We start from the raw sequence: 21,192 nt of genomic DNA, 5'->3' as shown, positions 1-21,192 counted from the left end.
CAATAAATTGTAAAAAATTAATGCATAGACAGAGGATAAATATTTTAATTTTTAAATTTTTCATAATTTATTTGTTTTTATTTCATTTTTGATTATTTTATACCATATTAAAGATTTCATCACAAACTTAAATTAAGATGCATGTTAAATATTTTTTTCATAATGTAAATTTGATGATGTTTAGAAAAACATTAAAAAAGAGAGAGAAAGAGAAAAAAAATAGTGAACAAATTAATGGTAGAAGAGATAGAAAAATGAAGGGAGAAATTAGAGGGAAAAATCTCCCTTTTTATAGATTATATAGATGTGGAGAAAAAAAAATATTTAAAGACATAAATTTTTATTGTCCCTTTTTTTCATAATAAATTTATTCATCAAAATAAATGTAATTTGAAAATTTTACCACCAAATAAACTCACCCTATAATATATGTTATTATACATATTTAATGATTAGTAGGCTGGGTTTTGCCTTATTGACGGCGGGCATCACGCCCTATCATTACACTACACGTGGAGGTAATTAGAGCCTACCTCTTAATCATCTCCTCACTTAATTAATTAATTAATTACCACCATTATAAAATTCACGAAAAGAGAAGAAGGATACAAGAAGTGACAACCCATCATGTAACTCAGCCATCACTAGAATAGTACTCACTAATCTAAGCTCAGCATTTAATCAATTATAAAAGGGTAAATTGCGCCAAAATTCACGGACTTTTATCCGATTCTCGTTTTTCCCACGATTTTTAAAAGTTAGACAAAAATACCCTTTGATAAATTCTGATTTTTTCCACGATGAATTTTTCCAGCAAAAATCAAAGCTGACGTAGCTTGATAATGCTGATTAGGATATGACGTCGTTACAATTTAAATTAAAATGTCATTTTATCATAAAATTTTAAACATGTCCTAATTTTATATTCTAATAATTGTATCTTTCTCTGATTTATCTTCTTTGAAAGAAGCATTCATCATGTTGGTTTTCATCCACCAACCCTCTGGCTCTTAGAATGCTCCAAAGCATTGTCACTTTCAAGCTTTAACTTCTTAAAACAGAGCTTGTAATACGACGTAAGCTCCAGATCGATCCATTTGCATAATTTATGAGTTGCAACCAATTTCTACCGTTTTAACACAAATAGAAGTGTTTTTAACAACTGGAAACGACGTCGTTTGATTCGCCGGACGACGTTGCCATGTTGACAATTACGAGTGCCACCTAAGCTTTAAATTGGGCAAAATTAATAATCGTGGGAAAAATCAGAATCAATCAAAAAATTGTGTATTTTTGTCTAACTTTTAGAAATCGTGGAAAAAACGAGAATCAGGTAAAAGTTCGTGAATTTTGGCGCTATTTGCCCATTATAAAATATGCATATGCATCCGGAAGGTTCACTTTTTTTATATAAAAAAATCATGAAAATTTCTGGTTATCTTTGATTCACATTGTGTAAACTTATATTTTTGTGCAATCTCTTATAAATCAATCATACACAATTGGTTTACACCACAATTACGTGCAAATTACATAAGACCAATAAATCATATTTGAAAAAACATATGTCATAGCTTAAGACAAAGGTATTAATAGATATAGACTCTTAACACCTTTTAGATTCAAGAATACCCGATTTATCATTAGATCAATAAATAGAACAACTTAAAAAAAAAAAAAAAAAAACATTTTTCTCATGTAGGATGGATGTTAAAAAAATCAATTACATGTGTCTTTAAATTATATTAATATTATTATGATCAAGATATTCTGTACGTAATCACAAACTATTGATATTATTAAAATATTTAAATTTTAAAAATTAGAATGCACTTTGTCAAATTCGATTTAGAGACAGAGAGTCGCGCGTATAATTTTTCTCCTTTAAGAAAAAATCATGATTACGAAAAAAAAATCATCTATATTCTAATAAAAATTTTCAAAACATTCATTATGGGCACTACATACGAAGTCCTTGAATTCAACTTTTGAGAAATGGAGAAGAAGTATATGGAAAATTTAAAATGTTCCTTGAGTTATATGTGAAAAATGTCATCTTTTATATACATTAGTATACGCCCATTCGTGCGATGTACGATTGACATCAAAATTTTAAGAGGTATTCAGATTAAAAAATTTAAGGAGGTTGGTAAATTTTAAATAAAAATATCCTTAAATTTTATGAAAAATATTTTAATACACATTCTTCATAAAGTAGGGGATTCAAATATTATATGAAAATTTATTCACATGCCTAGTTTATATATGGATTGGTTATTGTGAAAATTATGTTTTTCGTAAGAATGTGATAATACTGTATTGAATTTATAAAGTTAATGCATTTAAAAATATATATATTACCAAAAAAATTATTGTTAAATTAAATAAATATAAATCATATGTTCAATTCTACTTTTTTTTACAGGAAAAATAAATTACAAATCTATGAATTTATCTTTTTTTTTCTATTAGATTAAAGAATTCTAAAATAAACCAATATAAACTCCTACACCAAGTTGGATTTTAAAAAAATATTATAATTAAAACTCATGTAAAACTCAATTGTATATCATTAAATTTTATATTTTTATATATAACCAATTTAATACGAAATAATCTATTGAAGCAATCCAAACATACGATAAAACATATGAAAATAATTAAATGCACTATGGTCCTTATCTCTCTACACTAATAACAATAAAAAAAACCTTTAAGTATAAGGCAAAAAGAAATTATGAAAAACTCATGCAAGTTTAAAACATGAATATAGTGAAAAAATAAAATAAAAACTTGAAATAAAAGAGTAATAAAAATAATTGCAGTCTTGCATAATAAAATGTACATAATTTTCATGATTTCATAAAATATTTTATGCAAATAACAAAAAAGATGAAAACTAACTTCATTTATAAAATAAGAGAGAGAAAGAGATTAATTTTAAAAAAATTAATTTGAATATCTTCTTTTTAGTTTTAAGTTTTTTTATATACTATTATAAATTAAATTAAAGCTCATGTCATGATATTTAATTTGATATGCGTATTAAATTTTTTTAATTAATTTAAATGTATAAATTTTAGGAAAAACAAAAATTCTAAATGTAAAAAAGGAATTAAAGAAAAGAAAATAAAAATTGAAAACTTGCAAAGAAAAAGAAAAAGGAAAAAAGAGGGAGAGAGAGAGAGAGAGAGAGAGAGAGAGAGAGAGAGAGAGAGAGTGACGGGTAATTGGTTAGAAGTGAGAGAAATTGGTTAAATTTAAAGAAAATGGGAGAGAGAAAATTTGGCGGTAAAAAGTCTTACACATTTGACTGATTCTTTAAATACTATTTGATTTGATGGATTTGTTTGATTTTTTGTGCAAGTCTTACACATTTGACTGATTTGTTGATCGATTTGATAGCTATCAGTCATAAAAATCAACGATTTGACAACTATCAGTGAAGAGTACATATGACCGGCGGATGGCTAGATCATGTGTCCGCCCGGGCGGACACATAATTTCATCGGGTGGACACATGATTTTACCGACCGGACGCATGATCTGGGTGATAAAATCATGTGTCCGTCTGATAAAATCATATTTTTGCCCGGGCGGACACATAATTTTATCGGTCGGACACATGATTTGGGTGCTAGATCATGTGTTAGGCCGGTGAAATCATGTGTCCGCCCTCACCGGTCATATGTACTCTTGATTGATAGCTGTCAATCGGTCAAATGTGTAAGACTTTTACAAAAGACCAAGCAAACCCATCAACATCAAAGAGAAAAATAGTTACTTCACATAATTAGGACATAAAATGCTTAAGTTTATAAAGTAGGGCATTTTTCATATACAACATAAAGAATATGACATTTTTGCCTATTAACACTTTAATAAATGTAGAGATCCCTTCAAAACATAAATGAATGGAGAGATAAATGCATATCAACGAACATTAAATTACTAGTATTAGACTATTACCAATATTTGAACTATTACATCTATTTCACTACAGTCAAACGTGCCATAAATTTCTAGTTCGAAAACACTTACCATTTCTATTGTATTTCCTGTTTGATCCAATTATTTTAAAAAAAAATGATTTCTATTTCTAAATATAAAAATGGGGTTATTGTCAGAAAATACATATACTTTGTCAATTTTCTGGTTTATATCATGACTTTATAATTTGGCCAGAAAATACATCAATTTTCAATTTAATTGCAATTATAACATGACTTTATCGTCTGGCCAGAAAATACACCAAATTTCAATTTATTCTCAATTATAACATGACCTTATTTAGATTATTTTTCATCATAGATGTATTAATATTTATTGTATTTATATTAAATTTTTATGTATAAAATATTTTTAATTGATTGATTAATTTTTATAAAAATTAAGTTAGATGATTAATTATTTCATAATATATATATATATATATATATATGTATATGTATGTATTTTTAAGCCATCAATATAATATCTTGTTTTATATATATATATATATATATATATATCTACATTTTCAACACATAAATGCATATATATATATATATATATATATATATATTTGATTTTAATATTCTATTAATATTATATATATATATATAATAAGTATTTATTTATTTAAATTGTGAAATTATAAAATATTAGGACCAATTAAAAAAATTACGTACATATAATAGAAACTATGTTAAAAAGTAAAAAATATTATATATTACTTACATATAGATGTATATTTATCAAATATATATGTATTTATATATAGTATGTTGTGAGATGAAAAGAAAATTAAAAATATTTAATGTATTAAACTTGATATTATTATACTAAATTAATTACAAGGTCATGTTATAATTGAGAATAAATTGAAACTTGGTGTATTTTTTGGCCAAACTATAAAGTCATGTTATAATTGCAATTAAATTGAAAATTGATATATTTTCTGGCCAAATTATAAGGTCATGATATAAACCAGAAAATTGATAAAGTATATGTATTTTCTGGCAATAACCCCTATAAAAATCACCTGGAAAATAGGAGGAATTTAGGCATTGAGCACCACACCTGAAAAGAAAAAGAATAAACAAGGAAAAGAAAAAATTTCGAGTCAAGATTAAGAGAGGGAACAAATCAAGAAACCACAAAAGCCAAAAAAGAAAGAATGAAAGGGAATAATAAACATTAGATTTTCACATACCTATATATATATATGAAATGAATGAAATAAATACAAAAAATAAGTGTCACTTTCCTGCAATCATCATTCGATCAGGTTTGGTCGAGCCATCAATTTCACTTTACTGAAAGTTTTTCATTCCCAACTAACACAAAGGAAGAAAATTAAAGGGAAAAAAATTCCCATCATGTAAAATAATGTTTTTTTTTTGTTCCTGTTATTAATTCTGCAATGGCCAGTCACACCATAAATGCTCCATTTTTAATATGATCAAATTTCAGTAGAGATTTATGCTTTTGTGCAGATTGGATCTAAATGGGAGAGGCTCTTTTCATTTCGGACTGAATCTTGAAATGGGCTCTGTGAGAAATGTGCTCCATTGATTTCTAAGGTCTGTTTTTTTTTTTTTTTTTACTTCCATTTTTTTTTCTCTGTTTTCTTTTGGGTTGAATCTTTGTGTGCGTTTATGAGGTGTTGCTGTATTCTTGTTCATGTTTAAGATTATTATATCATTCTTGATTGTGGTTTTGTAGTTCAGTTTTTATCTATGTTTGTTTTTAATGTGAGGATCGATGGTTTCTTGCTCTTGTTGTGACACCTAATTAAATTTGAAATTGCGATGATATATCCTATTGAGCCAAAATGTAATCTTGCTCCAATCCTAAAAAGTCAGGCTTCATCAATTTGTTCGAGTTCTTTTCTGTTTAGTAGTGGGAATTAGGGGTAGTTAATTGCAATTTACACGCCAATCTTGGTGTTCTTAGACAAAAAAAAATAATTCAAAAATTTATTTTTATTTTTATTTTCATTTTAAAACTCTACGAGGTTAATGGATTTTTCAATTTAGAGCTGGTGGAATTGCAGGAGGAAATCTGTTGAGAATATCAGCTTAATTGCATTTTTCAAACCTAGAAGTATAAAGCCAGTCCTAATCAAACTCCCAAATAGAATTTCATTCATGTTTGTTGTCCCAAATCTTGTCTTAGCTCGGTGTAATTCTTGATTTAAAAATGACTCAGTTTGAAGGGAAGATATTTATGGATGAAGAAAGGTGAGTTATCTTCTTGCTTCCTATAAACTATGCAAGGTCTTGATTTTGATATTCCTTGAGAAATCAGAAATCTGATGCTTTTCAGTGGGTAAGAACCGCAAACCCGTGTCCCGATTCTTCATTAGGATATGTTTTTGTACGTATATACAGTTGATTTTCGTATTCCGTTGATACTTGGAAGCATCATTCTTTCATGTTCTACTGTAGGTCGATGAACGAGGATGAAGCTAGTGGTACCTCGATTGCTCTGAGTCTTGTGCTTCGGTATTTGAACAATCCGACTCAAAATGACCTCACAATCATTATCTGGAGAACTGATTGATCAGGAATTCGTGTCTTTAAGCGTGTCCAAACGTCTTGTTAGAAGTATGAGCCAGAAATGGAAAAGAAAGAGCAATAGAAGCGAGGGTTGTGTGGAAGATGAGACGACTGGCGTGTCTTTGAGATGTCTTACTCTTTACGGTAGAGGTGGAGGCTGCAAAGTAGGCGCTGACACGGGCGAGGAATTTGGAGAGACGGGGTGTAGGAGGCGGTCAAGTGCTAGTGACGAAGCAAAAGGATCTACCGCTATATGTGGAAACGAGGAAGCAATTGTTGATTGCTTTTCATATGGTGTGAAAGAGAAGTTCTGGAGGAAGAACAACCAGAGGCTCTTGAAATCTCACGAATCTCAACGAAAGAATAGCTTGCATGCGCATCTCCCCGATGACGTTCTGGAGATGTGCTTGGTGAGGCTCCCGTTGAGAAGTCTAATGAATGCTCGTCTCGTCTGCAAGAAATGGAGGAACTTGACAACAACGCATAGGTTCATGCTAACAAGGAGGGAGTGTTCGTTCCAAAGTCCGTGGTTGTTTCTGTTCGGTGTCGTTAAAAACGGCTTCTGTATGGGAGAAATACACGCGCTAGATGTTTCCCTAAACGAATGGCACAAGATCGATTCTCCGTCTCTCAAGGGGAGGTTTCTGTTTTCTGTCTCGAGCATCCACGACGATATTTACATAGTCGGGGGTCGTTCGAGCCTGGCCAATTTCGGGAGGGTGGATCGCAGCTCGTTCAAGACACATAGGGGTGTTATAGCATTCAACCCCTTGACCAAATCATCGCGTAAAGCTGCGTCTATGAACCACGCCAGATCGTCTCCCGTTCTCGGAATCTCTGAGGTGAATCCAGATTCTTTGATCATCAGAAATCAAGTAGCTCGACCGGAGAGACGTTTCCACAGGTCAAGAGTAGGTGGCGTGTTGGATGTTTACGAGGACCCTCACCGCCTTTCAGTTAGACGCCAAACGAGGAGCTCCCTAGACGAAAACGAGAGCGCAGCATTCCACAGTGTCAAGCAACACAAATCAGTCAGGCAGAAGCAGGAAACTTGTTCGCACGGCAGAGAAGGTAATAAGTTCGTTCTCATAGCGGTGGGAGGTCTCGGATCGTGGGACGAGCCTCTCGATTCGGGCGAAATCTACGACCCCGTGTCGAATAAATGGACCAATATCCAGAGGCTCCCTCTAGACTTTGGGGTGGCTTGTTCCGGCGTTATGTGCAACGGGATCTTCTACGTCTACTCGGAAAGCGACCGGCTCGCTGGGTACGACATTGAGCAGGGGTACTGGATCAGGATCCAGACAACTCCGTGCCCGCCCCGCGTGCATGAGTACTATCCGAAGCTCGTCTCGTGCATGGGCCGCCTCCTCATGCTCTCCGTCTCGTGGTGCGAGGGCGACGGCCAGATAGGGAGGAGGAACAAGGCGATTCGGAAGCTCTGGGAGCTTGATCTCGTGCACCATTCTTGGAAGGTGGTCTCGGTTCACCCCGATGCTCCGATGGACTGGAATGCCTTGTTCGTGGCCGATAGAGACCTCGTCTTCGGGGTCGAGATGTTCAAGATTTTCGGGCAGGTGCTGGACTTCGTGACGATGTTCGATGCGTCTGGCGCAGGAGCTGGAGGCGGCTGCTGGAGCCATGTCTCGAGGAACCACGCGGCTCGCGATGTAGACGCGTGGTCGTGCATGACCAAATCGATGGCTGTGCTGCGTCTGTAACTGAGGTAGATATTGGAAATGAACCGTGGCTTGATTGATTCTTTCTGATGAGATTGGTAATTTTTGTGACAAATTGTTTTTTTTCCTTTCTTGTGTTTGTATTCTTGTATAAGGATTAAGGATGCATTTTGGTCCTAATGTAATTTGCCCACCACACTCATGGAAATAATTTAATTGAAGACATTATTATGGGACCTAATAGTAATTTTTTAGTCTGAATTTATAAATTTTACAAATATATCGTGTATTATCCCCAAAAATATAATAGATATAAAAAATATTTCTACAAGAACCTTGTGAAAACAGTGCAGAATCTTTATATTAGGACTTGTAAACAAAATACAAACAAGGAATTATTTCCATAAACATAGATACACTCCAAAAATGAGAAGAAAAAAGAGAAGGAAAAATGTTCAATCAATACAAAGAAAAAAGAAAAATAAGCTTATGTACCTGCACCTAATACTTCTTCACAAACTACATTTACTTCCAAATTGCATCATCATGACATGTTTGCAAAGATACCGGAGAAGTTTGGGATCTTGTCGACGTGTTTCAACGCGCGCTCGGCGACCTGCCTTGTGCGGTAGTCTCCGTGTTGGAACGCATCGACAAGGGCCGTGCTGACGTTGGGGTTGCCCGAGACTTCGTAGGCGATATCCTCGTTCCTCAGAAGCCTCTCCGCGGCCCAGACGGCCCTCCGTCTCAGGCTGTCCGTCCGCTTCTCCAGCAGCACATCGAGTATCGGCTTCACCCCTTCCGCGTCCAGCAACGCCTGGACCCCCTCGTCTATGTCCACCCCATCGTCCAACAACGTGCACAGAGCTGCGAGCGAGGCTTCCACCACATTCTCCTTGGTGTGGTCGAGGAGCGCGACCAGCTTGTCCACGGCCTGCCCTTCCAAGACGCAGAACGTCTCTCTCAACGAGCACGTGCCGCGGTGGACCTTGCAGAGCCCGGTGATGATCGGGGGCTTGCTCAGACACGGGAAGATTGAGCCGCAGAAGCCGGGAGGGGCGAACTCCGGCAACTTGGTCAAGTTCTTGGATTCTTGAGATAGGTTTTCCAAGGCCATGGCTGACACCATCTGCACGTTGTCAAGTCCGTTTGCTTGTAGGAGGTCGATGAAGAGGGCAGCAAGGTTATACTGGCGGCAGAGTGCACAAGCGGCACCGGACTCCTCCGACAAGGTGAACGTGATCCTCGATAGAACCTTGACGAGCCCTTCGAGATACGGAGTCATGAACCGGCTCCCTCGTGTCTCACCTTGCCGGATACTGGTTATCCTCGAGATGAAGAGCTCAAACGCACCTTCGTCCAGCATCTGTCTCGTCAGGCCGGCATCCCTCTCTGGGAGATCGGCTAACAGCCCGACAGCAGCTGCCTGCTCCTCGGTTATCCCTACATTCTCCGATGCCACCCTGATCAGGCTGCCGAGCTGGCCAGACGCGCCACGCAAGCAGTCGGCCAGCTCCTGCCCCATGTGAGGCGAGAGGTTCTGGAGAAGCTTTATCGACGCAAGCCTCAGATCCCTCTGTGGCGCCTCGACGAACTGCACCAAGCTGATGAGTGCACCGGAGCTTTTAATGGCGGAGACGACGCTGTAGACAGTGGAAGGAGAGCCAGTGAGCCCGACGAGAACTTGGAGAAGCTTGCACCCGATCGCAGGGCCGGTGTTGCTGATGAGATGCAGCAGGTTATGGATGATCTCCTCCGACACGAGGACCTGGTGGTTCGGCCCAACCTCGATCGAGTCAAAATCGTAACCTGAGTTCACCACATTCGAAAGAATCGTCGCTGAGACCTCCTTCAGCCGCATCGGCAGCTGCTTGGTCCCGACGGTGAAGAGATCCTTGATGAGGGGCGGAAGGATATCCGCCTCTATCAGGACCTTTGCGCTCGAATCATCCGACGAGATCTGGTTCAAAGCCTTCAACGCGGCCTCCCTCGACTGCATGTCGTTGCTCTTCATGAGATTGATCAGCGAGAAGCCAGCAGTCCTCGCCACGAAGACCTTCACGTCATTGTTCAGCACCAACTCACCAAGCAATGATGCCATCGACAGCTTAGTCTCCGCGGATCCTGCAAGAGATCAATACACGACACGAGTTAACCATCTACTCACTGTCATGGAGACAAATGTAAGACGAGAGTCTGAGGTATGGAGGGATTGAACGCGCACCTTCGAGTAGCAGGTGCAGAAGTGGCTGTAATCTGCCGCATTCGGCCATCTGTCGTACGTTGTTCTCACATCGAGCGAGGTTATCCAGCGTTCGATCGGCCTTCTCGACGGTCAAGACGTTTTCCGAGTTGCTGCTAGCCATCCCTACTAAAATGAGAATAGCTCCATTAACTGACCCAATCTTCTCACACAGTCTCTCTGATTTAGAGAGCTCATACAGCAAAGCGACGGCTTCTTCTCTCTCTTTCGACTGCTCGTGCGATAGGAACTTCACCACCGTTCGGACAGTGTCGCCTTCCGACATTATATCCTGCAAAATCATGACCGTGAGCAATGCGAGCTAACAACAACGTAACCGAGGCAACCAACTAAAAACGCACAAATGGTCAACCTTCGACAACCTTATTATCAGAGTCGTCCTCCACCACAATCCGAATGGTTTCCAGTGCTTTGCACCGGACCCTTCGACTGCTGCTTTTCAGCACGTCGACAATCATTGGTATAAGCTCTGCGTGGCGGATCACATGCTTGTTCGAGTGGCTTTTCAGGCAGAGGTCCTGGACGAACTTCAAAGCCTGTATGATATCACTCTCCGGGGTTGACAGGGATAAGGATCTACGAGCCATATCGATCTGAGCTGCCTCGTTCCTCGCGTTCCATTCCTCAATCGTATTCCTCAATGCTATGCTCGGATTCAGTTCTGTACTTTTCAACTCTCTCAATGTTAACGGGCACACCAGCTTCCTCCCTTTCTCCCTGCACTCCCTGAACCACTTCTCGATGGCCTCTCTCTCGAATGTCTGCCCGTTCTCCAAGGTCACAGGATCCCGCATCACCTGCTTCGTCAAGGGGCATATGAATGCGTCGTAAATCGGTTCTAGATGTAATCTGTCAAAATGGTGGCTGTCGTCCGACTGACTGCCCTGCTCGTAACTCGAGTCCCAGTTTCCGGCCATAGAACACTAGAAGAGGAAACAAAAAATCATTAACACGAGAAAGACCGTTTCGACTTTATTACATTGTTTCAACTCGATTTTCAATCTAGACAGCATGTTCCTAGTTCCTATCCCGTCTAAAAAACTCATGATCGGGTTTATATCTGCCCAAATACCCACAGAAATCTCTTACAGAAGCATGTAGAGTCTAAGAAAAAGGAAAAACCTAATTTTTCATAGAGGCCTAGTAATTCTCAAGCTGAACAACATATGCAGATAATCTGTTACACATGCAAATAAAGGTCTAAACTAAGAAAACCATCAACACAAAAAGGAGCCACTTCAACTTCATTACATATGCTTACAAAAGCACACTAAAACGAGTCACTTCAACTTTATTACATGCCTTCACTTTGATTTTCAATCCCAACAGTGTCTCCCTAGTTCCTATTCCGCCTAGGATATTGGCAGCAGAGCTCGTGGTTGGGTTTTAGATCATCCCCGAATGCCCAAATATAAGATATGAAGCAAATTTCCCTTACAAAAAGCACATGCGAGCCCAAGAACAAATCTAAGCTTTCATCTACACCTACTACTTCTCACGGTGATGATTCTCATGAAAAGCCATTTCACATTACATTCTTTCACTTTGATTTTCAGTCCACATAGCGCGTTCTAGTTCATATGCCACTTAAGATACCGATTGTCTAGATCCGGCCACATAAATGACAGCAAGTAAATATCAACTTACAGAGAGCACAAACAATCCTAGGGGGAAAAAAAACCTAAGCTTTCATCTAAATAAATCTAGTATGCTAGCTGAAGATTTTAGGAGCCAAATCTGATCACCTATAGCAATGGCTATTTCTCAGCTTCTAACACCAATACAAAGCAAAATTGCAAGAATCCTCAATCCTCTCTACCTAAACAAAGCTAAAATTGAGACCAAAACCCTCAATCAAAACTAGAGCTACAATCCAAACCCCACATGCTCAATCCAATCGAAATCAAAATTCCACAATCCCAAAACATTCAATCGACGCCCAAAAAGCTACAAAATGGTAACCTTGCAAGAAAGCACAGATCCATTACCTCAAAAAGACAATTCTCAAAAACAAAACTTGGTGGGGGCAGAAAACTCCCAGTCTTCAAACTTGGTGTAGAAAAAATTCAAGAAAATCCAACCCAACTTCGAAAAATCAAAACTTCGGATTCCTCCATGAATCTTGAATCATGGGACATGGAGCAAAGATGGGAAAGGAGAAGAGGGGGTGCAAAAGAGGTGGTGGCAGCTGTTGAAAGTGTGAAAAAAATTGAGGGAAAAAAACAAAAGGAAGAAAACAAGAAACAACGTTTTGTTGGAGAGTGTTATCTTTATTAAAACTAATAACTACAGTAATGCTACTAAAATGATTTGTAGGTAATAATAGGTGAAACTGGGAGTTGACCGAGAAATGAGTAGTCAATTATTCGTAGTTGTTGTTGCTTGCTGCATTTTTAAGTGCAATTTGTCGTTCATTCATTGCATTGGTTTGGACTTTGGAGTCTCTCTCTGTTAAACTCCAGCGCAGCCTCTCTCTCTCTCTACTTGTGTGTGTGTGTGAATTTTGGAGTTATGTGTTCGTTGCTCTATTTTGATAGTAATTTCTTTGATTATATTTATTTTTCGACTCTAAAAAAGCATCATTGTATTAATTTGGTGGGATATTGCTTATCTTTGTATCTTTTGAATTTTGGATTGCAGCAGCTCTCGGAAATAAATTTTACTTATATTAAAAAAAAAACTATAGTTATAGAAAGAGGTGCTTAAAATCCCTTATGTAAAAAGAAGAAGAAGGTTCTTCAAAAAAAAAAAAAAAGAAGAAGAAGAAGGAAAATGATGCTTCGTATTTTCATTTAACATGCGCCAGAATGAAAAAGAAAAAAAGAACTGTGAATGAGAAAAAACTGAATATTCTTTTTTCTTTTTCTTTGAAGCGTCAAAACTGAATATCTTGATTCAATTAGTTTTTAATGACGGAAGGGACTATTGCAAAAATAGTAAGAATACAAAAGGAGCCATTTTATTAATCCAACACGTGGAATTGATGTAAATTTGACCATTAACGGCATTGCAACTTGCAAGATTGAAATACACTTATTTTTAAATAAAGCGCATCTTAAAAGAACCAATAATGAGGAACTTTTGCAAGAAGAGTTTTATGGGCATTGCAACTTGCAAGATTGAGAGTTTGAGATACACTTATTTGGATTGGGCCATTAGTACTTGAATGGACCGAAAATAATAAAATTTTATATGTAATTCATAAAATTATTTTCCGTACTTTCTCATAATGTAAAATATCAGTATACTTTAAGATAGATTATATTAATTTAAGTTATATACAGGGCTACCGGTGAAAACACTTCTTAAAATAAAAATAAAAGCATTTTTCAATGTACGAATTTTAAGTAAAACACGTATGAATTCATCCAACAGGATTACGAATTGTGAAAAATAAATTTTTGCTACATTCGGGATTCAAACTCATGACCACGAATTCATCAACAAGGTTACGAATCAACCGTAGATCTTGATGATCTAAGGGACTGAAAATTATTTATATTTTACATTTTAAGAAGTGTTTTTATTTTAGCCCTCCCCTATATTCATACAATAGAATTTATTATTTGGTTGTATGTTTAAAACTCTTAGCATTTTAGCAAATTTTATGTGCTACCTGTTTCACAATTCACAAGTAGAGCTGTAAACACAAACATTATAACTTTCATCAACCAAAAAAAATCCCATATTCGCAAAATCTTTGATGTCTACAAAATCCAGACTCCCTCTACCATACATACCATTAGGTTAGGTCTCAGATCTCACTACCTGAGCACGACAACCAAAAACTGCATCCGACCATAAAAAACACAGCAAGTTCTAACCGCGAACTCAAACCTTAGATTGCTCAAAAGAGAGATACTTGCCTAGTCTGTCTGAGGTGTGGAGCATGCAATAATGCTTCTTTCAGCCAAATGTCGATGGACTTTACCATTTTTGTCAAGTTATGACTGCTTCGATCAAGGCCCTCAACCTTTCTTTCCTTCTTGAGAGTTCGACAGAGCTTATACATGCAATGATCAGCCATGTAGTAACACTTCAAGAAATGTTTTCAGCAAATATGATGTCGTATATGTATTGCACTGCACAAGTACTAGCGAATATCAGAATATCAAACTGGAATTCAATCTAGAAGTAATTATATAGTAGTGAACAGAAAAAGGAAACGAAGATGAAGTATAAATAATGTGACAGATAAGGATGAGAACATTTGAGCCATATTTGATAGAATCTAGAACTTTTTATTGCTCAATTGCAGAGCTGAGTCGACTAGCATGCTTTGTATACTCGTTAAACTTATGAACATTTGATGTTAAGAATCATTGCACTGTTGGAAAGTTGTACTCCCTCCGTCCTTATAAAAAGTATCCATTTATAAATGGCACGGGTTTTAATAAAGTAGTTGAATGTGTTGTGAGTCGGACAGACGAAAATGGTAAATTGGATACATTTTATGAGGACGGAGGGAGTATTACCTTCCTCTCGGGGGATATTAGGTTGATCGACGAGGAGCTGATGAAGTGCCCCTAAGTCACCACTTGCACTGAAAAGATAGAAGCACCAATGAAGTCGTTTAAATTTACTAGGAAGGCAAATTTTGAGAAGCATCGTAAGTGAAAATGGCGAAAGCAAACAGGAGACATATTCAAGGAACAAATGAATCTGAGACTAGACCAGCCAAGAAAGTAGCAAAGTTGAAGGCTAGATGCAAACTTCCTCAAATTAACAAACAAAGGAGTATGGGTTGTAGAGAGAGCGAACAGAACATGATATGTTCCAATTCATCAATGATCCGAGGCTAAAAAAGTTCTTGATTTCAATTCATTCTCCATTTTCATAAATCAAGGTTCTAGTGTGGCAAACCTAGACATGCTCGTCTTTCAAGAAGGGTAAAAGCAGGCATACGGTCTAGCTAGATGGTATTAAGAGTCTAAGACAAGTGCTGATTTACCTGGGTTTCAATGCAATACTGGGAAGTGCTGATACCACAGATAATTTAAGAAGGTACCTGATGAAAAATACTATGTGATTTACATTTAAATAGGTCGAACTTCTACATCATCAAATACCATGATAAAAACAACATAATCGAATTCGGACATCCTTACTCTGATTGATGCATTTCTTCAACAAGCCTAATTCCTTCTAAACAATCTGCAAGAGTTGGTTTTACTCCAATGCGTTGCTTCAACTGTTTTGTAGTCATCTGGGCAGACCCCACTTTTACAAGTTGCTTGCTGTCACAAACTACCTTCTCAAGGTAAGAAACAATCCCACAAAATTCTTTCCTGAACAGTAAGTTATCCAGAAAACAAACATCACTATCCTTCCAATATTCATCAAATTCCATACTCCTATTAAAGGAAAAAGTAATGCAAACGAGAGAATTACAGAGAGCAAGCAAAACAAATGGAACTGATGCACAATATGCCTCGAGTTAAACATAACAACATCTTAACATCCAATAAGCATGTGTGAACAAATTCAATCACCGTTTATATCCATATTATACAAAAACTATCATGTTTCCAAGTTTCCAACTAAATATAGATTAATGCATGTCTTCCAACTAAAATAGAACACGCAATAAAAGAATAAGAAGAAGGAGAAAACAGCACCCAGAAACAGAAGACACAAAAATAGTGACAGAATATATAGATTACACTACATAGTGTTGTTGATGGAGACGAAGATGATTTGGAGGGAATCCATCTGTTTTGCCAACAAAACACTTTCTATGCCCTCCACACATCTCAAAGCTCCATAGTTTTGCGAATCTCGGATAACCTAAAATGTCAAATTATTTAAAAAGAACTCCAAAAATAGAACAATTAAAAACTAAAACATTCTAGAGAGAGAGAGAGAGACCTGCAACCTCTGGATGATGGAAGATGCATTAGAGAATTGGGAAATCAGCTGAGACTGGAGCTCTTCCCACCGGTTCATCTCCTCCCTAATTTTCTGAAATCGTTGCTGATATTTTTTCACTATTGAGTCCATTCTTCCCCAATCGAAACCGTCCCAAATAGGAAGATTTGTTAGCTTTTCGGCTGGAGAAACTAGACGGTGGCGGCGTCGCGAAGGGCAGTGGCCGATAATGGTTGTAGCGGGAATAGAAGCATCATTTCATTTCATGTACTATTAACTCCTACACCCAATCCGTGACAAACATCAAAACTAAGTGTTATTTTTAATAAGAATACTAAACATTATTTGTATATCAAATTATCATTAGATGCAACAAAAAAAACACACACACACATAATATGTACGTATATATTATAGAATACTGTCTTGTCTACAGCTACTAGCCTACTATATTTAAAGCATAAAAAATTCAAGTTGAGCGGAGTTGTTGCCAACAACAATGAAGAACTTATTTAAATGTGGAATTTTGAATTCGAATTCATACAAAATTTTGTCAAACTCTCAATTCCTGTCACCTCGAGTTTTTCAGCTGTTCTACATTTCGAATTTGTCATCAAATCCTCATAAAAATTCGAAGAAATTAGGCAAAAATGGTGATCTAAATAAGCCCGGGGATCCACTTTTCGATGAAATCCTCAGAATTATGGATACTGAAGGCATCGAATTTGATAGAAATTCTCCTCGTGTGTTTTCAGCGATGAAAGATATAAACTTTGAAGGAAATGCGGCAAGTTTGGAATCATCTCCGTGCCGGCCGAAAGGTGTTTGTGGAAATGCCGATCAGAAAAAAGATCTCTCATTTCCTTTGGAAGATAGCGGGAGCAGAGTTTCCGATGAAATCGAGTCGATGGAAGTTGGTTCGATTGTTCTTAGAGTCATTGAGACTGTTAGGTGCGAGAACGCCTTGCTTTCAATGGAGGAAAGGTTGGAAAATGCTGGTTGCAGATATAGTGAAGAGGTGGTTGTCAATGTGCTGAAGAAGTGTTTCAAAGTTCCCCATTTGGCTTTGAGGTTCTTCAATTGGGTGAAACTCAGAGAAGGGTTTCGGCACACGACCAATACCTTCAATGTGATGATAAATGTGGCCGGGGAAGCTGAGGAGTTTGGTTTGGTTGAGGAGTTGGTTGAGGAAATGGGGAAGACTTCTTGTGAGAAGAATTTGAAGACGTGGACGATTCTTGTGTCGCACTATGGCAGTAGAAAATGCGTGGGGAAAGCCCTGCTGGTGTTCGAGGAGATGAAGAGAGCTGGTGTCGAGCCTGACGCAATCGCTTACAGAACAATGCTGCGGGCGCTCTGCAATGCCAGAAAGGCTGATCTCGCGTTGGAGTTCTACAAGGATATGGTGCGGAACGAGGTGAACTTAGACGTGGATTTGTATAAACAGTTGGTGAAATGCTTTTCATTGTGTGGAAATATTGATGCTGCTCACTTGGTTGGTGAAGACTTGATCAAACTTGAGATTCCGAAACCTCAAGTTTACGGTATAATGCTAAAGAGTTTTTGTATAGCGGGGAAGATCACTGAATCCTTAGAGTTGATTCGTGATTTGAGGAATAAAGACGTCTCACTTGAAACTGGGATGTTTGAAGCATTGGTGAGAGGGCTTTGTAGCAGAGATAGGATTGCAGACGCGATGGAGATACTTGAGATAATGAAGAGGAGGAATGTGTTTGATCAAAACATATATGGAATCCTTATAAGCGCGTATTTGGGAAGAAATCAAGTTTCTGAGGCGTTTGGTCTTTTTCAAGAGGCGAAAGGATATGGGAATGTCTTGGTCTCCACGTACACGAATTTGATGCAACACTGTTTTTGGAAAAATGAATTTCATAAAGGTTTGGAGCTGTACAGTGAAATGCTCCGCTTGGGATTGAGATTAGACAGTGTGGCCATAACTGCTGTTGCTGCTGGCTATATTCAGCAAAATCGGATTTCTGAGGCGTTGGAAGTGTTCAAGGGTATGAATGAAATGGGAATCACGCCTGCATCAAAATCACATACGATTTTAATAAAGGAGGTCTGTAAAATTTGCAAGGCTGATGAGGTTGTGGAGGTTTTGAATGAAATGCAGGTTTGCAAGCTAAGTAACCTAGATGATATATTGAGTGAGGTTCGATCTTACCTGGAGAAGAAAGGAGAAGTAGAGAAGCTGAATGCTATTAGAAGTATAAAGGAAAAAAATGTTGATCATCGGAGCAATCAATCAGAACTTACAGAAAATACGGATACCAATCCAGTGCTGCAGAGAAGACGGGCTTGCTCTGTGGAGTCTGAAACGAGACTCAATGACTGCCCTCGTGCTGAAGAAGTTCGCCAAATTTTATCATCCTCGGATGATTGGTGCTCTATACAAGAGAATCTGGAGAAGCTCAGATTCCAGTTTACGCCTGACCTTGTTGTGGAAGTTTTACGTAGCTGCAGCCTTAACATCGGCATTGCCTTGAAGTTCTTTGCGTGGATCGGGAAACAGCCTGATTATAGTCACAATGAGCAATCATACAACATGGCCATGAAAATTGCTGGTCAGGGCAAAAACTTCAAGCAGATGAGAAGCCTATTTTATGAGATGAGGAGAAGAGGCTGCTCGATAACAGCTGACACGTGGACAATCATGATAATGCAGTATGGTCGAACAGGGTTGACGGATCTGGCTTTGAGTAGTTTTAAAGAGATGAAGCTGAGCACCTGCAAACCGACTAAAAGCACGTATAGTTCTTTGATAGCCTCGCTCTGTGGAAAGAAGGGCCGCAAGGTTGATGTGGCAATCCAGATATACGAGGAAATGGTGCAGGCGGGGCGTGCCCCTGATAAAGAGCTGCTTGAAGCTTACGTTGGCTGTTTATGCGAGGTCAATAAACTGTCGGATGCCAGAAGATGTGTCGAGTCTTTACACAGATTCGGTTTCTCAACTCCACTGTCCTATTCCTTGTATGTTCGGGCCCTTTGTCGTGCAGGGAAGTTGGATGATGCTCTAGCCCTAGTCGATGAAGTTGGTTGCGAGAAGAATCTCCTGCAGCAGTATACCTATGGTAGCCTTGTTCATGGCTTGCTACGAGGGGGGCGGGTAGAGGAGGCGTTGGGAAAGATAAATGGTATGAAACAGCTCGGCTTTCATCCTACTGTTCATGTCTATACATCTTTGATCATTCATTTTTTGAAAGAGAGAGACATAAACAGAGCTTTGGCTACTCTAGAAGAAATGAAAGAACAGGGCTTGCAGCCTACCGTAGTCACTTATTCAGCTCTGGTGTGCGGATATGTGAGATTGGGGAAGGTTGGTGATGCTTGGGAGGTTTTCCGACGTCTGAAACAGAAGGGCCCGTTGCCCGATTTCAAGACTTACTCAATGTTCATAGACTGCCTCTGTAGAGCAGGCGAGTCGGAAGATGCTTTCACGCTCATCCCGGAGATGCTGCGTGATGGCATTGTTCCGAGCACAGTCAACTTTCGAACGGTTGTGTATGGACTGAACAGAGAAGGGAAAGCAGATCTTGCACGGGCTGTTCTGAAGAAGAAGCTGGATCTCAAAAGAAGAAGACAAGTGGTAACATAGTAGAATGGAAAGACTATAAAGCCGCAGCTTAATTGGTAAGACCTTCGCCTTCAAGGCTTCAATCATTAGGTTGGGTGTTTTAGTCACCACGATGTCGGGAAATGTAAAACTATCATTCGTTCTTCAAAAAAACACACACACATACATAGTAGCATGAAAAGCCAAATTCCCACAATGGCTTGTGGAAGTTGTATCAAATTATTTGGTTTGATCAATGGAAGCGTTCTTTGATGAAACAGCCTTTTATGTGTCGTCCATCTCTACATCTTTGCTATGCATCATGGTATTTATTCGAAAACCAAAAAAACATAGCACAATTATCTTTTTTTGTTTTTGAGAATGAACTTATAACTAATTCTTTACAACAAGAAACCAAATACAAAGTCCAAGTCTGTGGTGCTGTTGATGGCTGAAAATGTTCAAAGAGGAATATCAAGGCCTTTTCCAACCTCCACCCCAATTATCTCAAGTATTCCCTTATTCAGAATCTAGAGAGGGAGAGAGAAGTGGATTAGAAGATATCAAGACTTTGGAAAAAAGATTTATAAAGTTAATAAACATAAAATACCAATTCAACGATGAAAGTCCCAATCAGGCCAATCATACATGCTCTGGAATTCCAAATCTCAGCTGTTGTGGTGAACCCCAGAAACGGGGCTTCGAATTTTGGTTGCTCTTTAGGCAATTCCACCTAAATTTTAAATATATAAAGAGAGAAAAAAAAAAGTACAATGAATTTTGTACGTAAATTAATATGAATGGAAGTAAGGAGAAAAGTAAAGGAAGAGTACTCCGGCGGGGAGGTTGGAGGCGTGGATGTTGAAGCCGACACGTTTGTGATTGTGAGTGGGGAGGAGTGAGCGGGTGGGGTTGTTTGTGGTGGCGCGGAGGCGGAGGAAAGGAGATGACATTGACAATGGTGCTGCTGCTACAGAGGCCATATCTCCAATCCAATGGTCGATACCAATTGTGAATGGGTTTTAGCTTCCTGATGCGAAACGGGTCTGAATTTTGTGCTTCATATTTGCTTGGGCCCCTCTTCACGTTATCTAATCCTTGTGTAGGAGAGCATGAGGAGGTTAAAGGGGGGGAGGGGAGGAGTTTTTGTTTATAAGTACTGTTTTGTATGATTTGGTTTGATTAATGGGAGAGTTTCTCGATTCAATAATAATAATGATAATGATAGACCGTCTCACCTTGAAATGAGTCGAGATCCCAATTCAA

At 38.0% G+C, this 21,192-nt stretch overlaps 5 protein-coding genes across 9 annotated transcripts; 2 read left to right on the top strand and 3 right to left on the bottom strand.

The window, feature by feature from the left end:
• Positions 1-5,111: 5,111 nt before the first annotated feature.
• On the top strand, positions 5,112-8,462 carry LOC131010993 (F-box/kelch-repeat protein At5g42350-like). 3 transcript variants are annotated; one of them, XM_057938724.1, is made up of 3 exons: positions 5,145-5,269; positions 5,478-5,564; positions 6,432-8,462. In XM_057938724.1, the coding sequence occupies exon 3, from the start codon at positions 6,512-6,514 to the stop codon at positions 8,261-8,263; it is 1,752 nt and encodes a 583-aa protein (XP_057794707.1). In that variant the 5' UTR covers positions 5,145-5,269; positions 5,478-5,564; positions 6,432-6,511; the 3' UTR covers positions 8,264-8,462. The 3 variants fall into 3 exon arrangements, with proteins under 3 accessions (XP_057794705.1, XP_057794707.1, XP_057794706.1); XM_057938723.1 differs by having other exon boundaries at positions 5,256-5,362; XM_057938722.1 differs by having other exon boundaries at positions 5,112-5,564.
• Positions 8,463-8,557: 95 nt separating this feature from the next.
• On the bottom strand, positions 8,558-12,954 carry LOC131010992 (U-box domain-containing protein 44-like). Its single transcript, XM_057938720.1, has 4 exons — positions 12,473-12,954; positions 10,847-11,407; positions 10,446-10,755; positions 8,558-10,345 (listed from the first exon to the last, which is right to left on the bottom strand). The coding sequence occupies exons 2-4, from the start codon at positions 11,399-11,401 to the stop codon at positions 8,766-8,768; spliced, it is 2,445 nt and encodes an 814-aa protein (XP_057794703.1). The 5' UTR covers positions 11,402-11,407; positions 12,473-12,954; the 3' UTR covers positions 8,558-8,765.
• A 1,192-nt stretch (positions 12,955-14,146) lies between these two features.
• Positions 14,147-16,886, bottom strand: LOC131010988 (uncharacterized protein At5g43822-like). Of its 3 annotated transcripts, none has more exons than XM_057938715.1 (6): positions 16,353-16,886; positions 16,153-16,271; positions 15,593-15,772; positions 15,436-15,492; positions 14,960-15,027; positions 14,147-14,566 (listed from the first exon to the last, which is right to left on the bottom strand). In XM_057938715.1, exons 1-6 carry the CDS (start codon positions 16,482-16,484, stop codon positions 14,523-14,525), a joined length of 600 nt encoding a protein of 199 aa, XP_057794698.1. In that variant the 5' UTR covers positions 16,485-16,886; the 3' UTR covers positions 14,147-14,522. The 3 variants fall into 3 exon arrangements, with proteins under 3 accessions (XP_057794698.1, XP_057794700.1, XP_057794699.1); XM_057938717.1 differs by having other exon boundaries at positions 16,148-16,271; positions 16,360-16,645; XM_057938716.1 differs by lacking the exon at positions 14,960-15,027 and having other exon boundaries at positions 14,429-14,566; positions 16,353-16,770.
• Positions 16,852-20,920, top strand: LOC131010987 (putative pentatricopeptide repeat-containing protein At5g06400, mitochondrial). Its single transcript, XM_057938714.1, has one exon. It carries the CDS (start codon positions 16,852-16,854, stop codon positions 19,966-19,968), a length of 3,117 nt encoding a protein of 1,038 aa, XP_057794697.1. The 3' UTR covers positions 19,969-20,920.
• On the bottom strand, positions 20,236-21,190 carry LOC131010990 (light-harvesting complex-like protein OHP1, chloroplastic). The gene is made up of 3 exons (XM_057938718.1): positions 20,760-21,190; positions 20,537-20,659; positions 20,236-20,456 (listed from the first exon to the last, which is right to left on the bottom strand). The coding sequence occupies exons 1-3, from the start codon at positions 20,907-20,909 to the stop codon at positions 20,388-20,390; spliced, it is 342 nt and encodes a 113-aa protein (XP_057794701.1). The 5' UTR covers positions 20,910-21,190; the 3' UTR covers positions 20,236-20,387.
• Positions 21,191-21,192: the final 2 nt, after the last annotated feature.

The sequence above is a fragment of the Salvia miltiorrhiza genome, chromosome 2 (assembly GCF_028751815.1).
Source record: "Salvia miltiorrhiza cultivar Shanhuang (shh) chromosome 2, IMPLAD_Smil_shh, whole genome shotgun sequence".
Lineage (NCBI taxonomy): Eukaryota > Viridiplantae > Streptophyta > Magnoliopsida > Lamiales > Lamiaceae > Salvia > Salvia miltiorrhiza.
Note: the sequence above shows the minus strand (reverse complement) of the source record. Positions and strands in the feature narration are given on the sequence as shown.